The 15,967-nt window shown below is 47.3% G+C and overlaps 8 protein-coding genes across 8 annotated transcripts; 4 read left to right on the plus strand and 4 right to left on the minus strand.

The window, feature by feature from the left end:
• Positions 1 to 316: 316 nt before the first annotated feature.
• LY89DRAFT_713851 (uncharacterized protein) lies at positions 317 to 1,347 on the plus strand. Its single transcript, XM_018218082.1, has 6 exons — positions 317 to 356; positions 412 to 447; positions 504 to 518; positions 576 to 675; positions 829 to 845; positions 899 to 1,347. The coding sequence occupies exons 1-6, from the start codon at positions 343 to 345 to the stop codon at positions 1,272 to 1,274; spliced, it is 558 nt and encodes a 185-aa protein (XP_018077729.1). The 5' UTR covers positions 317 to 342; the 3' UTR covers positions 1,275 to 1,347.
• Positions 1,348 to 3,784: 2,437 nt separating this feature from the next.
• On the minus strand, positions 3,785 to 4,429 carry LY89DRAFT_728128 (uncharacterized protein; the record flags this gene model as incomplete). Its single annotated transcript, XM_018219233.1, has 2 exons — positions 3,785 to 4,067; positions 4,128 to 4,429. 2 exons carry the CDS (start codon positions 4,427 to 4,429, stop codon positions 3,785 to 3,787), a joined length of 585 nt encoding a protein of 194 aa, XP_018077730.1.
• Positions 4,430 to 5,470: 1,041 nt separating this feature from the next.
• On the plus strand, positions 5,471 to 6,548 carry LY89DRAFT_777137 (uncharacterized protein; the record flags this gene model as incomplete). The annotated part of the gene is made up of 2 exons (XM_018222114.1): positions 5,471 to 5,892; positions 5,945 to 6,548. The coding sequence occupies exons 1-2, from the start codon at positions 5,834 to 5,836 to the stop codon at positions 6,546 to 6,548; spliced, it is 663 nt and encodes a 220-aa protein (XP_018077731.1). The 5' UTR covers positions 5,471 to 5,833.
• A 1,119-nt stretch (positions 6,549 to 7,667) lies between these two features.
• On the minus strand, positions 7,668 to 8,546 carry LY89DRAFT_755280 (uncharacterized protein). The gene is made up of 2 exons (XM_018221346.1): positions 8,264 to 8,546; positions 7,668 to 8,224 (listed from the first exon to the last, which is right to left on the minus strand). Exons 1-2 carry the CDS (start codon positions 8,381 to 8,383, stop codon positions 7,772 to 7,774), a joined length of 573 nt encoding a protein of 190 aa, XP_018077732.1. The 5' UTR covers positions 8,384 to 8,546; the 3' UTR covers positions 7,668 to 7,771.
• Positions 8,547 to 8,773: 227 nt separating this feature from the next.
• Positions 8,774 to 10,023, minus strand: LY89DRAFT_180559 (DUF887-domain-containing protein). Its single transcript, XM_018205607.1, has 3 exons — positions 9,920 to 10,023; positions 9,324 to 9,867; positions 8,774 to 9,279 (listed from the first exon to the last, which is right to left on the minus strand). Exons 2-3 carry the CDS (start codon positions 9,807 to 9,809, stop codon positions 8,866 to 8,868), a joined length of 900 nt encoding a protein of 299 aa, XP_018077733.1. The 5' UTR covers positions 9,810 to 9,867; positions 9,920 to 10,023; the 3' UTR covers positions 8,774 to 8,865.
• A 725-nt stretch (positions 10,024 to 10,748) lies between these two features.
• Positions 10,749 to 11,222, plus strand: LY89DRAFT_663826 (uncharacterized protein; the record flags this gene model as incomplete). Its single annotated transcript, XM_018212726.1, has 1 exon — positions 10,749 to 11,222. One exon carries the CDS (start codon positions 10,749 to 10,751, stop codon positions 11,220 to 11,222), a length of 474 nt encoding a protein of 157 aa, XP_018077734.1.
• Positions 11,223 to 12,792: 1,570 nt separating this feature from the next.
• On the minus strand, positions 12,793 to 14,239 carry LY89DRAFT_728133 (uncharacterized protein; the record flags this gene model as incomplete). The annotated part of the gene is made up of 2 exons (XM_018219234.1): positions 12,793 to 14,055; positions 14,111 to 14,239. 2 exons carry the CDS (start codon positions 14,237 to 14,239, stop codon positions 12,793 to 12,795), a joined length of 1,392 nt encoding a protein of 463 aa, XP_018077735.1.
• A 358-nt stretch (positions 14,240 to 14,597) lies between these two features.
• On the plus strand, positions 14,598 to 15,963 carry LY89DRAFT_680136 (uncharacterized protein). Its single transcript, XM_018214019.1, has one exon. The coding sequence runs from the start codon at positions 14,692 to 14,694 to the stop codon at positions 15,754 to 15,756; it is 1,065 nt and encodes a 354-aa protein (XP_018077736.1). The 5' UTR covers positions 14,598 to 14,691; the 3' UTR covers positions 15,757 to 15,963.
• Positions 15,964 to 15,967: the final 4 nt, after the last annotated feature.

The following is a 15,967-nucleotide window of genomic DNA, read 5'->3' on the forward strand; positions in this document are numbered from 1 at the left end:
CAGAGATGCCGACGAAGTGAGGCAGCAATAGCAGCTACCAGCGACAATCCTCGCTAGCTCCGTTATTGGAGATATACCATGGGAGCCACAGATCTTTTTCTTCTTTTCTTCTTCATGCCACCAACAGTCTTCAATCTGTAGGCCAACACCCATCCAGCTCCACTTGTGGCTACGTTCGACGAACATCGTGCTGATCAATTGAAAGCAGTCACTCATCAACCAAAGACACTTTTCGTCCGAGTTCAGGTATGTTCGAAATTGAGACGGGAACGAGAGAGCCAGTGAATGGTGCTTATGCTAAATGTCTGTCTTGGATAGCAGCACTCTACAATCAAATTCATCATGGGCAGCGGACGGTATGTTTGCCAGCAAGAAGATCACTTTATAAACAAAGACTAACTCATTGTCCAGCCAAGACAAGGGGAAGGGGGGAAAGGAGAGTGACAGGTAAGCGAAACCATATGATGCTACTATTCTTCGATCCCCAGCTAATTTTTTTCTAGGGAGAAGAAGGCGAGGTATGCACGGATCTCACGACAGACAATGAAGAGAAACACAAGCTGATTCAATAAAAGACATAACCTGAATGCGGCGGTCTCTCGCGCAGCTAAGCGGGAGCCTGGATACCAAGGCGCCTCCGCGGCGGAGAAGAAGAGGATCTTGGGTCGTGTTCGTGTAAGTACAATTGCCGTTGTCCCTTTGAACTTTCAATTGCTCTGAAGTGCTCTTGATTTTACCTTAAATCTTCCTCAAATTCCTGTTTTCTCGAACTCCCTTTCAGTTATGGCAACATAAGGATATACTGACCATATATGTTGTGATATCTAGGTTCGTTTGGCTGGGCAGTACGTATATCAACAATCAGAAAATGTTAGACCATAGCTAATTAGTAAAATAGATCCAGCAACAACAAGCACAGCAACAGCAGCAGCAATCGCGGCGCCGGGGCCCCAGCGGCCAATGCTTTCGGTCTTCTCGTCGGTGGTGGTGGGGTCGGTGTCGTTGGTGGGGCGGTGCCACCGCACCAATTGGGTGGGTGGATGGGGAGAGGAGGAGGAGAGGAGATGGCGGGAGAGGAGGAGGGGGTGGAGGCGGAGGAGGAAGAGGAGGAGGAGGAATTGGTGGCTCGGTTGGCGGAGTTTGTTGTTGGTGGTGGGGACCACAATCCCACGCTGGTGGCTCTGGTGGGCACCTACCCACCAGAGCTCGACCATGCCACCATCCTGGCAGACATTGACCGTAGGGTCAGGGAGTTTATGGAGGAGGAGACGTGAGAGTGTTGTTTGTTGTTCTGTTGTCTTCGGACATTGGGGGAGGAGGAATTGATAATTTGCTAGGTCCTACCACTCACAGGTAGGCAGCAACCACAAAAACTCCCTTTGATGTTGTCCCTTGTGATTCTAGTGATTGCCGCTTCGAAGATTTTCATGCCCACGTACCATCGAGCTCTTCCAAATACAGCCAAAAGTCCACTTGAACTTATCCGTCGTGGGACGGAAATCGATCCCTTTTCTAAACGCTTCATACGCTTTAAGACAAGCAAAGGGAATATATTTAGGAGGTTGTCTGACAAGGGTATAGGGACTCGAAAACTCTATTTGTGTAGAAGTATATGATCCTTTTTTGAAACAAGTCAAACTGCCCCACATGGTTCTCATAAGATAGCAAGTACAGCTTTTAGGCGACCATCAAGGCAAACACAATCTCTCATTATTATGTAAAGAATACCGTATATAAATCTAGATTCAAGTCAGTCCGAAACTCAGAGGCTATTTCATTATCTTGGTTTCTCTTCAGTCTAGAACAAGTAAACTATGATGACAATTTGCAGAGTTCAGAGAGCCATGAGCAAGAACTTCCAAATTTAGAACTAACTTACTATCAAGAGATTGTTGGACTTGCAAGAGAAGCATTCAGGCGTGGCATAAAACTTGCACAAGCATCTGTTATCTACTAACAAGAAGTAATTTCACTGAAGTCAAAACATGGAGATCCGAGCAGAAGTCCCAACTTATTGCTATAATAATGTCTAGCATGCGAAGGAAGTTTCGTGATTTCATCAGCAGTGACCACATTCTTTGAAAATCAAAGGGTTCGCATTCATGTAAACTCCAATGGTGGAAGGTTTAGGATCAACATACAGAGTTCATTAGGAGACTAGAACCAAGATATCTCATTGCTTACCATTGTGAGCTTGTACTTGTCTAGCCTCGAGAAGAGTAAACACATATCATGCTCGGTTAATCATAAAGATCAAATCGTAGATTGAACTACCTGCTTTTATCGCAACAGTACAAGCACACCTGACTTTGGAGTGATCGACTGACAGCTTCAAACAGCGCAAACAGCGCAGTCAGCGGGTTTTGCGCAGAACGCGGCAACTGCGCGAGAATGCGAGAAAAGCGTCTATCACGAAAATGCAGGGTATGCAGGATAAGTCAGATATAATTCAGGGCCGTGAGCTCCATGATTCCATCTTGTTAAGACTTGATCTGGTGATATCTCAGCATTTCTAAGGACTTGCTGGAGAGCTCTCTTCTTGATTGTTATCTTTGTTCCAAGAATTCGTTGAGCACACCTCACTACCGCAATACCAATCCAAACCATTGGGAGAAGGGTACTCAAATGAACATTGCGCGATTTGACGGCCATCACGCTTGAGCTTGAGCTAATGAGAAAGGTGAGGCAAGTAACAAATAGTAGGCATTTAATTCCAATAAGACAAGACGATTCTAAATAACAAGTAGACGCTGCTCGCCTGTAAGTGGCCAAGACCCAGCGACAAAGACTTCATGCTTTTTCCACCACCTCCAGCTAATCAACGAAAGCTGCTAGTCAATTGACAGAGATATCCGATCTCCTGGTCTACTGCATAGAACCGCAAGCGCAGAGCCACCAACGGGGTGCTAGGAGCCTAGTACAGTAAAAAGCGTCGGCCTAGGGTAGACAACAATCGAAAAAAAAAAAGATCCGTCGGAGCATGTCCATCTACCGTAAGACTTCTGAACATCTCCGCTTCAAATTCCTATATTCCTCCTCCGGCAAAACGGTGAAATGTGATGTTCCCAAGCAGCAGGGTTTTGTTGGAAGAGCAGCATCGTGTGCCTTCGCAACGCTCGGAGATTCAGTCGTGAGGAGCACCATGATAAGAATGCTCAGAAGTCAGGTTCGGAACCGAGGTATATTTCCTTGAACATCGGGATTCAGTTCATATTCTCAGGACTTCTTTGCGTCCTCGTACGTGTGGGAGATTGGGAAAGTACGAAACAAAGACATCAGAAACTGTCTTTACACCCGAATGACCCGGATCGTAAATTCTCAAACACGCAGCGGCACCGCAATGAGCAGTTTATCGTCATACCCAGGACTTAGGCATCCTCCGTGTTTCTTCGATGCTTCAATTCATCCAAAGCAGTATGCCATGTTTGCTGCTTGGATGAAGATGATATCAAATAGCTTCCTCGGCATTCTGATGCTCGATATAAAACTAGCATTTCTTGATGTGAAGGGATTGGCACTTGTAACCATTGATATAGCCTTGTTTCGATGGCTACACCATCCTTCGTTAAGAGATACTGGGTGTGATTGCCTACACGATCCTGTAGTAAGAGACACTGGGCGAGATGTATCGAGACTAAACGAAGAAGGTCATGACACTCTTTGACTATTGATTGTATCGAGTAGGTTTCCAAGTTAAACATCGGGAAATCTGTGAGATGGGGGTAACACATTCGTTCTCGTCTTCTAAGCATCTTTCATAAATTAGCGACTCCACCAACCACACCTACACTCTCTCCAATCTTCCTTGGCTATCCTCTCTCAGTACTGACAATCCTTGACTGTTGTCATGTGTTGTCTTGAGATGTCTTTTTGCATTGTCCAATCGTCTCGAGAAGCCACCTTGAATGCCATGAACGTCGTATGCACATCCATAAACAGGGCAGAAGTATCGACGTATCTTCCCGTGCGTGTCTTGATGACGGTCGAGATCCCGTTGTGTGGCTTTGCCGACAGCACAGCCTTGATGACCACACCTGTATGGTTGAGTATGAGTTTTGATGTGTTTGCTAGAGAGCGATTTGTTAGCATGGGCTTAGGACAAAGCCAAGAAAATAAAGGGCGCATACTTGAGCAATGCCCGAGAAGCTCTCTTCTCCCGACAATGTGGACAATTAAACTCAAACGTGACAGGTGAGGATTGGACAGGCTCATCATTGCCGTCTTCAGTGTTTTCAGGTGAAGCGTATGCCGCAGTGCTGTGGGTTTGGGATCTTGAAGGCGTGAGACTTGGCATCGAGGGGCTCGTCTCGGGACCGTCATCTGGCAAGACCGAAATGTAGTTGGACGTTGTTGACTGATTTGATGTGACATCTGGATTGTCGAAATTGGAGTCATGTACTGGGAGAGGATATGAAGAGGCATCGGCCATCTCTGGGACGTTGTCGTCGCCAGATACCGAGCAAGGCTCTCCATCGTAGTAAGTGAACAGATTATTGACGTGATGGGAGTACCATAACTGATAATATTCTGGTTCACTTTGACCGAGATTGAGTGTAGACTGGTCAGTGAAATCGCTATTGTGACCTAGTTGCCGATCATATTGCTGCGAAATGTGTTGCTATGCGGAGATAACGCTCCGCTCGTATTGATGTCGGTTGAAGTCACACAGAAACTGTGGACTTCTAGAAGGAGGGTAGGCGTAAGCTCCTTCCTCAATCGTGTGTGATGGCGATATAGAGAGGAAAGGACGAGGAAGGAGGTTCATGGGATAGATAACCGATGGATTTGGCGCTAACTGAGGCCCTCCTCAGCCTCGCTGATCGGGCGGCCAGCCACAAAATATAACAAGGCAGAATTTGCTAGACTGGCTGCAATTCGCAGATAATGAGATGACCAGAGAGTAGGATGTGATAACTGAAAAGTGATGCCACTACTACCGTTCTTGTGCCTTATTGGCATATCACATGATTAGCAGGTCGCTCACACCCCTGGCAGCTTCACCTACTAACTCAGGGTCCAAGTAAGTCTTGAACTCGGGATTGCATTTCATGACTATCTAAATTCCCTTCAAATCATGCCGGGAGCGAATCTTTTCAAGAATAAGGTGAACTGTACCACGTGACAAGCCCTTGTCTCCACTGTACTCATGATTTTTGGAAACGAAGCATCCTCGTTATATAGAAACTGCTTCGACTACCAATATTGTATTAAAGTTGAAAGTTAAGAGAAGGGCACTCACAAACTCTCCTGTTACTTGAGGCCTCCCAAACTCTCCTCGCTAACTAGGCAGGGGGCTCGGCAAGCCACGATTCAGGTTTGAGGACGCCCGCATACCAATTAAGAACTCAACCAATCAACAACAACTCGTTCATGCAAGAGGCCTCACGCCTTCCCTGATATGGCATTGCTGTGCGTCGGGAGGCCTCAACTGCGATGTGCATCAAAGCTTTCAACTCTCATCGTCTTACGACAACTCAACGAGCACACCCCTGAGATTGAGGCCTCCTGTGGTTTCTGAACGAACCGTTCTTCGTGTATCAGCTGAGATGATGGGTGAGGAAATACGATGCCCGATTTCTTGGAACCCGCATTCTGGTCCAGTGACGCCGAGGAGGCCAACACGGGATTTGAGGCCTCCCGGGCACACTGAGGCTCTGCCACCTATATTGTGAGACGACGATGCCGTGATTGGGCAATGGACTCTATGGCAAAGGGTGGCCTCCCAGGTCGAAGCGGGTTATATAAACTGTGATTATTCCAGAAAGAGCTCGCCGTCAAGCCATCGACATCGGCGTGTATCACAGAATTGACTTCAACTTTGACATCAAACATTATGCCTGCAAGAACATATCCCAGATCAATATCTAATGAAAGAAAGGATGAAACTAGAAGGTATGATCCTAGTATTGCTTCTGCTCTACGAGAATGATCTAATCTCTGGCAGACATGGTCCATCCTTTTCTTCTACTCCAACGATCGGGAGAGTCAGAACTTCGGGAGGAGTGATAGCTTCTACTTCGCCCACAACTGTGGACAAGGCGAAGAGCAATTCTCGCCCTTCATCTCACCAGCGTCGACCCCGCCGTCAACAGGCATTGCGTCCTTCTCCTCCTCCATCCCACCAAAAATATCCGGAAGCCGCCGCATACGACCTCACATCTCACACTCTTGCCTCAGCTCAAAGTCACTACCAATCAGCTTCGGTTCCTGGTCTCCCCTCCGCAGCAAAATGGCCACACCACAGCTCAGTCGCAGACAGGAAGAGCATGGATGACGACCTTCTCGGACTTGGCGTTGATCAATTCAAGTATGACCCATACTCGAGGACGGCAAGGATCTCAGAAGAGGACTTCGAGTCTACTCCCAATGAAGGCTATCTCGCTGGAAATCTAAGCTCTCGATCGTTTAAAGTTGTAGGAAGATACGGAATGACGATTGATGGAGGTGTGCAGGGTGCGATATTCGCGTGGGATCAAGCGGAGACTTTGTTGACCAGGAGAGGATATTCGTATGACTCCGTAGACAGGACAGATGAGACTATCTTATGAAATGAAAGAGATTATGTTTACAATAGCGTCGCTCCAGTTCCAACACTTGAAGTACCTCAATCACTATTCTCCTTACTGTTGTCCTCGCTCATCTCGACTTGAGATTTACTTGAGATTCAGGGGTGATACACCGAATTCGCTGCTGCTCTAAAGGAAACAGCACTCAAAAAGACAGCACATATTTCGAATTATAATACAGAAATTGCTCGCTTGAAGATGATAGAGATTCTCATGATAAACAAACCAGATCAGAGAGGCTCTTTGGGAATAGGTCAATCTCGAGAATCAGTGAAGCGCAATTCCAAGGCCAGGACTTGAAGTGTAGCCGATTAACACAAACTCAAAAAGAACGAGGATCAAACAATCAATCCGAGACTCATCTAGCACTCAAAAAAAACCCCCCCTAGCTACATAGCCAAATGCCCATAAAGCCATAAATCCGCCTCACCAACAAATAAACAAGCGAGCGAGCCTAAGCGAGAACTCCCCTCCTCCCCAACCAATCAAAAAAACACATAAAAACAGTCCATAGACCCCAAAAGCAAAAACTCCGGTGCAGCCCCCGCACTTTCCCGCAAAGCGGGAAAGGCTGAGAGGTGCCCTTGAAAACCCACCGCCCCGGGGTCCGGGAGGATGGATTTTTTGCCCGCTGTGCAGGCAGATGGAACGGGTTGCCCCGCGTTGGCGACAGGAAACGTATGCGAGATTGGCGATGGCAGGTTTTGCTTATTTAACTCTATATAGAGATTAAGGGTTGGCGCTAGGAATTATGAATTTGGCGAATATGGTTTGTGGGAGTTGGAGTTCACGTGAACTGGGAATTGGAGCCTTGGATAAGTATGATGGGTATATGTAACCTACGTAGGCAATATGTTTACTGAGGGTACTTTGAATATAAGCAGTCGGTTTGTTGGGATCGTAGTAACTTGACCTACTCTTCCTGGCTCACTAGCAACCTTGTTGAACAACTCTCGTCATTCATAGAAGCTCTTACACATTATTAATACCACACTTCATTTTCAATCTTGAATTGTACAGTACTTCCAGAACATACAAAAGCATTGTTATCAAGTCCACAGCAACGTTCACAGTTTGTATTTTCGCAAGACCAACAGCCATCAACCATTAATTTATAACTTCTACCCCATACCTCATCCCAAGACCAAAGAATCCCCCCTCTTCAGCCTCCTTCGCAAAGCTATCCCTCGCTTCTCCTGTCAATCCTACAAATAATCTCCAACACCATATCCTAACAAAATCCTGTCGAACGCCTTCCTCTCACACGTCCGACACATATCTTCTCTCTCTGGCAGCATGTACTCATCATCTATACACAACTGCTTGCAAACACGACAGCTATTCTTGAGAACTGTGTCCTTGCACTCAAAGCAAAGTTCTGTGTAGAACTCCGGTTTGTATGCGTATTCATCGAAGCCGGCCCATTTACCATCGCCGTCGAGGCAGAAGCGGCATTCCTGGTCTTCGGACTTGGTTGGAGCTGCTTTGGTGGAACTGGTTTGTTGAGTGGCTTTCTTGCCCTTGGTAGTGGCGGTTGACGGTCTAGTTTGCTTGCTTGAAGTAGGTTTCGATGTCGCGCTCAATGCATCGTCTTGCTTTCTCTTCTTTCCGTCTGAGGCGGACGCAGGCGGCTTGTCAGTCGAATCGAGCTTCCTTTTCTATCCTGACGATGCTTGCACTGTCGGCTTTTGTCCTACTAGCTTTTGTCCTGCCGACTTCTGACCTGCCGACTTCTGCTCCATAGATTTCGGTGTTGGTGAGACTTGCATCTCATCACTGGCCCGACTGGCTTTGACCGCCTTGACTTGAGGATTCATGTTGACGATTCATTTGACCAGAAACAATAATTACGATTGAGGTTGACGAAGAGAAGCGTTGATGAACTTGGAGGAAAGGGGGTAGCAACAAAACTTGCTAGAGCATAGAGGAAAAGCGTGTACGCGACGTGTTTGTGTTTTAAAGGGCTGTGTTTCTATGAACTACAAGGATGCACTTACAAGCCCCTAACGATCGCTATCTGGTAGCAACCAAAGAGAGTGCTGTTGTTGCGTAACAGCAGCACCTTCTTTGGTTGGGCGCTAGCTGTTAACATGGGTGTAAGAGGATGACAAACCGAAGCCCAAACCAATCTACATCGCGAGTGAACTCTTGCACATGACATATTTACTCGAACACAACATGAAAGCCAGGCTCATTTTGTAATTCTGTACATCAATTCATCTATAAAACTCGTGGTTGATCAGCTTTGCCGGGCTTCCACGTATTCTTCCTCGTTCTCGCGTCCTTCTGCTTAGTTCGCTCATGACTTCTTCTCGGTCTTAACGAATCGCTTCTTAACAGCTGCGATCATCTTGCCAAACCAGAAGACATTCAAGGCTTGTAAAGTGACATGGCCGCTCATATATAGAACCACAAGCCACATTGGCAGTGATCTGTCCCCTGCAAACCTCATCATCTCATCATTATTAGACCCCATCTTTGCTGCTTCGGTCAAATGCAAAGCATTCCAGACATCACGATAGATGTTGAACGAAGAATATGCCCCCCAAACCAACCTGCAGCAAAAGAATACCACAAGCAAAGCAATGCCATTATAGAGTTGAGCCTTGGTACCAGTCATACCAAGTTTGTCGAAGAACCAATGGATATTGAGAAATGGCGTAGAAAGTTCGTAAAGCATGAAGACACAGCCGTAATAGTTGAAAATCGGCCGCTACAAGAATCAGTAAAACACTTACCTTGACAGGGGCAACGTACGAATCCAAGGGTATATGTGATGAGACAGCTTGAGGCATGCACTAGCATACCTAGCCCGAAGACATCGAGATATCTGATCATGACAACCAGGTCAAACAAGAAATAACCGGTAGCCAAGGCCTGTACTAAGGCTGCTGCTCCCGTGTAGCCCCACAACCGCTCTATGAGATTCATATTTCTGCGTTCATCATCCATGACAATCGTCCACAATGCCAGCGCGCATATTGTGCAGCTTGACACCATTGAAGCGCAGTGCATATTCCATCGTAGCTTACTCTCGTACGAAAGCTTAGAGTATCGGTGTGAGAGGAAGAGGCTGGATAAGGGAGGCGCAATGTACTCGAAGATGAGGTGGTAGACACCGAAGGCGAACAATATCTCATGGATATGGGAAGGAAGGCTGCGTAGAGAGAGGTAATCGCAAAGAGGCTTGATCGTCTCCCCGAACACAAAGCTCGAAGCCGGGACGAAGAAGGGGTCATGCATCCTGTCGTGTGCCAATCTGACCGAGAATAGGGACGGCTGAAATCTGCTATCAGAGGATCTGCGGTTGAAACGTCAATGATAGAGCTGATCAGAGGCTTGAAGGGACCTACCAGAAACAACAATTCAGAACTAAGAAGAAAGAAAGATTAGTGAAAGGACGAAGTTGTCACGAATGTAGTTCACAGATGATGATGCGGCCGGACTAAGAAGTGCCGTCCCCGAGTCATTGACTGGGGTAAACATAGATGGCAGGAGCTAAGCACACCTTTTTGCCCGTGTCCTGAAAGCCAAGGAGAATGATGCAACGCCGCTGACCGTGCCCTCTTACCTTATCCATCCAATAGCTACATGAGCTAGAGGTGAGGGAAAAGCTAGGCTAGCTGACCTCGTTAGCTACACTTGAAGCTGCATGGCACTCTGGTGCGGGTGGGAGATCTGATGGATGTGTGTTGGGCACAGTCTGCATTTTGCAGGAACATGGCATTCCTGAGGTACGAGAATGGGGATTCGAACTCTGTACGAGAGTTCGAAAAGCGGATTTCCAAGAAGTCTGTGATTTTCAGGGTCCTGCATCAGACCCCTGTTCCATACTGGTCTAGGCTTGAAGAGGAATGGCCATATTAAGGACAAGCACGTGATGGTTATCCTCTTCATGTTTTCCAGTTGCAACCTTGAAGGTCACAATCCTACTTCGTTTGGAAGCATTATTTCTACTATGCAATGTTTATTTGACTTTGAAGAATTGTGAAAGAGATCAAAACGAGGAAGCAAGTCCCAAAGCTGTGACATTGTGGGGTTGAATCATCCACGCTATTCGGCCCCTGGCAACGCGATAACGCGTCTTCTAAAGTTAGAACAGAAGCCAATCATCAAAATCATTGTTGTTATTGTCCAAACCCTCTAAAACATCATCAAGACCTGGTATGAGTACAGAAAATCATGGCTGGGCTGTCCTCAAGTCTCGCATCAGCAGTTTTCAACGCAAGCGCCCCTGAACTGAAAGATATCCTTCGACAAATCGCCTCGATATCCCCTTTTAACAAGGAGACTGTCTCCTACTTGTTGGAATATTTGCAGTCCGATAAGTGGGACGATTGTTCTGCTTTGAGAGACGTCGTTTTTGGGCTCTGTGAGCAGCTACCGAGCCTCGCAAGTCTTGTTGAGGAAGCCCTGATAGACAATGAAGAAGAGGTGCTCATTGAAAAGGACCTGCTCGAAGACAGCGAAGAACCCGGTTACGAGTCCGCACGGAGCTCTTCTATGGATATACAAGAAGCATCCAGGAAGAGAAAATGGAAATGGAAGATGCATACTGTTCCCAGGTCAGAGTCCAAGAGGACGAGGTCAGCAGACAAGATCATCACGATACATGATATCAATCGCTCTATCGCGACTCCCAAGAGTCGAAGATAGAGCTGGCGCAGCTCTCTCATGCTAGCAACCAGAAAGGAACCGATGTCTATTCCGGTGTTCCAGAACAGAGGATCATTGACGATATTGTTCCTCCATGCTGGTAAGACATCTGCAATATCTCCTCCCTTTACACTTAACTAATCTTTATGATGGTAGAAGCGAAAAGATACTGTTATGCTAAGTACGGGAGCGTTGAATGCGACAACCGGTTCCATTGTGGCTGAATCTCTGGGAAGAAATTTGCCAATAAGGCATCTGGAATATCATGCAAATTCGCAAATTGATGAGAATCAGTGCATAGAAGAGGTCCAAGTGCCTCTATAGTTGCCGTGATGATTGCTGGGGAAACTCCTAGCTTGGATATGGCGAGAAAGAGGTCCTATGTGATGCTTGTCGAGATGAAAAGAAGTGAATCTTGGTGGTTTGCAGTGACTGAGGGTTAGAAATCTGGTTTGTGGAGTATTAGGAGATCATGATGCAGAGAAGGCTTGGGAAAGGGAGGAGGAGTTTGGAGTCCAGGATAATCAGAATCTTGACCCTGACTGTCAACTGTGTTCGGCTTGTCAATTCGAAGAGGGAGCGTTGAGACTTTAGCTGAACTTACTACAATGCTACTCTAAATATATGTTGAGTGGTGACTCTGCTCTTCCGAAATATACTACCAAATGTGGAGTCAGTATGTGCATCTGAAGCCCATAATTTGTCGTGCTCAATAATTGGCGCCTTCCTATCAACATCTTGCGCAGAATGCGCAAATTGCGCGGACAGCGAGGACAGCGCAATTCGGGCGCGCAGCCACATGACCAAAGTCTTCGCTGTATTCCTGTTTGCCCTTATAACAAAATGAGCACGGCATGTTTGAACTTGAGCTTTTATATCTCGAGCCGTAGGATACAAAGACAGGCATCGGTTCTCTGTGCTAATTCATAGCACTATTCTAGCGTGCATAGACCAGGAATGCAAGTAGGAATTGACATCAGGCATGGGTACTCAGATGTGCTGCAGACAAGACTTGACCAGCTACTGTGGAGTCAGGTTTCTGTTCATCAGATTGCTCTTGTCAATGCTTTGCCTCCAAAAGATTCGTTGAGCAAGGCACCCTGGATGTGATCGAAGACTTATTCTCCTTGCCACCATCATGTCGTTGCCAAGCTCACATCTCGTGATATCACCTCATACACCAATACATTATGGAAGACTTCACAAAGGCACGGCATGAAGAAGTGAGGATCTCAAATAGAATCTTTGTATTGATTGGAATCTGTACTCAGATAATGCAGTCCGGTGAACGCCATATGATGCCCATTCCACACCCAAATGCCCAGGTCAATTAAAAGCCCAGGTCCATGATACAAGTATACGCCGCCCAATGCTCAGTCTTTCTGTCTGTATCAGACCATGATCCATCCATCCATGAATGAAGAAACAAATCAGAAATCAGAAATCAGTAATATATGCATACATCCCATGCAACTCGAGCCCAAATTGAGCGAGATCAATGCTTGAATGCTATCTAGCCAAGTCCACATGATGCAGAAACCAAGGAAACTCGCTTTGTAAACGCCAGCAATTAGTTGGGTGAGCTCAAAGTTTGACTGCTCTCTGAACTGCCTCTAGGGCCGCTGTGCTCCTTCTTTTCTTGGCCGTTAACCTCAGGCTTGACAGTAGCTTTCGAGTCTGGCGGGGTGACAGGACGAGGCTTCTTAGACGCTGGTGCCGGAGTCTTTCCACCTGTCTTCTTGGGCTTCTTCTCAAGCTTGGAGGCGTTGCCATTCTTCATCGTATCCTTGGTAACCTTTGACTTAGTCGGCTTCGCTGCTGTCTTGTCCTTTCTCTTTGCCTTCGCAGCTGTACTGCCAAAGTCGCCGTCTCGCCGATCGTCACCATCATCATATTCATCGTCGCTCGCGTGAGTTTCAACGTGATTGAGATTACTGTTGGAGATTTGAGATGAGGTCTTGCTCGTGGAAGGAACTTTAGGCTTGGTCGCTCCATTCCTAGCCTTCTTTGGCTTTTGAGGAGACTCGTCGGAATCGAAATCATCAAGGTCACGCTTGTTGGGGCTGGTTCGGCCTTTGGAGCCATTTGCTGGGGCGGGTGTGGAGTTGCGGCTGCGAGACGAAGTGTAACCGTTGGTCTTCTGAATCTTCTCCATTGCTGCTTTGCTCGAAGTTCGACTGCCGTTTGCGTGCTCTCTTTGAAGATGCCAACCCATCTTCTTGATAGCAATATGTCTTCCGCAGTTTAGAGGACATTTGCTGTGGTTAAGAGGAACTTGTTGGTTTTGATTGTTGGAAGGAGGAGATGGAGCCGGGGAGTCTTGACTGCCGTTCGGGGTAAGTTCCTGTGCCTTATCCTTCTTTCTTCCGTTGCCTCTGCCGGGACCTTTCTGGTCGATTGTATACCGTTGGTTGTAGATATCAGCGGGATGGTTCTTGACATAGACATGCTTCTTGCAGTAAACTGTCTCAGCATCAGGTTCCCTGCTTCCGACACCTTCAGTTGGGTAAGGGAATCGAGGAAGTCGGCAGTTGAGGCAGTAGACGATGGGCACAGCTTCCAGGACTGGTGGGAAAGGCACGTGCTCATCTTGGAGCAGAGAAGTATTGCCATCCACATCGAAGTATGCAGTTTCGGTCTTGATCTTAGCCTGTCCAGCTTGGATGTTGAGGGAGTCGAGTGTAGAGGATGATTCGGGGTCGAGAGCTTTTTGTGCCTTTTCTTCGAGGAGAATGGCAGCAGTATTGCAACGAGCAATTTTCTCTTCGCGGTAGGTGCTCATGAGCAGGTCATGCAGAACATTGTAGAGGCTGTCATCCACGACATTATATGCCTAAGAAATAATTAGCTGGGAACGTTGCAGAGTGGAAATGCAGATTGAGCAGTACCATAGCGTCCAAGGGGCCAGGCTTTTGCTCGTTACCAGGCAGAACGAGTCCATGCTCTGGATGGTTGGCAGCAGCTTCGTCCATTTGACTTTCGACGGATGCTTCGAATTTTTCTTTCGTAGGAGACATGTTGCCGTGGTCCTCTCTGACCAACCGGCCAGTGCGGTGCACAACGCGGATCTTGGTAATTTGCTCTTGAGAGTTCATTGATGGTATCTTTGCAAATGTTTGCAAGGAGGAAAGAGGAGCAAAGAGCCGGATGGCTCATCTTAAATGCTCCTCGGCCGTCAAGGCATTTTTTTTACTATTGTGCGGTGATGCTGTGTCAAGACAATGGTAAGAATTTCGAATTCACTTGAAACCGAGCTGTTCGTGACAATGTTAAGTAAAGCAAGCTTAAATGGATTCTGCCCACTAGCGCTAGGCGGTGAAAGACCCACGCCTCGTCATTTGCATACCATCGAAGTCCGATTATTGCATTTCTGCACTGTATATGAGGATCTATCCTTTCGAACTCGCCAGGGAGTGCAATTTCTGATTGTTGCCGGCATTGCAACATCGTGCTCGACAACCGCCTCACGATGGATGCCAATGGCACACCTAATGCACCGAACACGCGAGCTCAACCTTCAATCCGTTCGTTCTTTCAACCTCGACCACAACCCAGTTACACGGCACCACCAAGTCTTCCCGTGTCCGAACCTGCAACCACACTATCTGGTTCTGTACCCTCCAACAATTCCTCAGACTCGAACTCAAAATCTGCAAGAGCACCTAAGTCAACTCTCCCAAGACAAGCTTCCATCTCTCTCATCTCTCAGTCCCACGTACAACCTCTCCGTCGCATCAACTCTCTCCTTCTTCCTATCCACTATCCCGATTCTTTTTACCACAAGATACTCTCTCCCGACCCACCTATAAGTTTCTCCCGTGTCATCTCATGGACAGACACCGATACAAAAGTAATTGGCGGCATCGTCTGCCGTCTCGACCCCGCATTGGCTTCTGACTCGACCCCCGAATCACCAAAATACGTTCCTAATAGCTATGACATATACATTCAAAGCCTCGCTCTCCTCTCCCCCTATCGAGGCAAAGGCCTAGTAACCGCGGTTCTGAATGTTATCATAGCAGCAGCAACGGCGCAGAGCGAAATCAGGATAGAGAGTTTATATGCACACGTATGGACTGAAAATGAGGAGGGATTGGAGTGGTATTCAGCACGAGGATTCAAGCCTGAAGGAGCAGTTATAAGTGGCTATTATCGACGACTGAAGCCCGATACGGCATACATTTTCAGACGACGACTAACTCCTACCGATCACTTGCAATCAGCATCTCTGCCGACCTTGCAGCACAGTCAAAGTGCACCTACACCAACAGTCTCGAGTTCGAATAGTCCTGCGCCACCGAGTGATGCCTTGAGACCGGGGCCTCCGTCATCTGCGAGGTCGTTCCAGGAACAGGGGCCAGAGAGGGAGTGGAATGACTTACCAGAGGATGTTCTTAGTGCTGCGCTCCTCAAACCGGCTTCGCAGCTGGCGTCGAAAGAGGGAAGCACCACCAGCTCAAGGAGTTCTTCACAAAGTAGGACTGTCAAGGAGAAGAAGAAAAGGGTGTATCCTGCTGCTGCTTTCCAAGGTTGAGTGGAAAGTATGAGTTGGGAAATTCAGCCAGCAAAGTTACCTTTGAGGGAAGCGTCTGAATACAAGGTTGGGGCGTTGAGGGCATACGCAGGCCAGGGAAAAAGGCATGGGCTACGGATCTGGGCATTTCTTGCGTTAGGGTAGAATAGATATAGACGGAGTACAGCTCCTAGCAAATACAAGGTCAAAAGTTCTCAATTAAGACCAAGGA

Source organism: Mollisia scopiformis, assembly GCF_001500285.1.
Source record: "Mollisia scopiformis unplaced genomic scaffold LY89scaffold_2, whole genome shotgun sequence".
Lineage (NCBI taxonomy): Eukaryota > Fungi > Ascomycota > Leotiomycetes > Helotiales > Mollisiaceae > Mollisia > Mollisia scopiformis.

Excerpts from the sequence above, each read along its gene's own strand:
- LY89DRAFT_755280 (XM_018221346.1), bottom strand. The coding sequence starts at position 8,383 with ATGAATCCTCAAGTCAAGGCGGTCAAAGCCAGTCGGGCCAGTGATGAG. Across the intron at positions 8,225-8,263 it reads AGTCGGCAGGACAAAAGCTA|AAAAGGAAGCTCGATTCGAC; the intron begins GTAGGACAAAAG and ends TCGTCAGGATAG.
- LY89DRAFT_680136 (XM_018214019.1), top strand. The coding sequence starts at position 14,692 with ATGGATGCCAATGGCACACCTAATGCACCGAACACGCGAGCTCAACCT.
- LY89DRAFT_180559 (XM_018205607.1), bottom strand. The coding sequence starts at position 9,809 with ATGCATGACCCCTTCTTCGTCCCGGCTTCGAGCTTTGTGTTCGGGGAG. Across the intron at positions 9,280-9,323 it reads TCACATATACCCTTGGATTC|CGGCCGATTTTCAACTATTA; the intron begins GTACGTTGCCCC and ends TGATTCTTGTAG.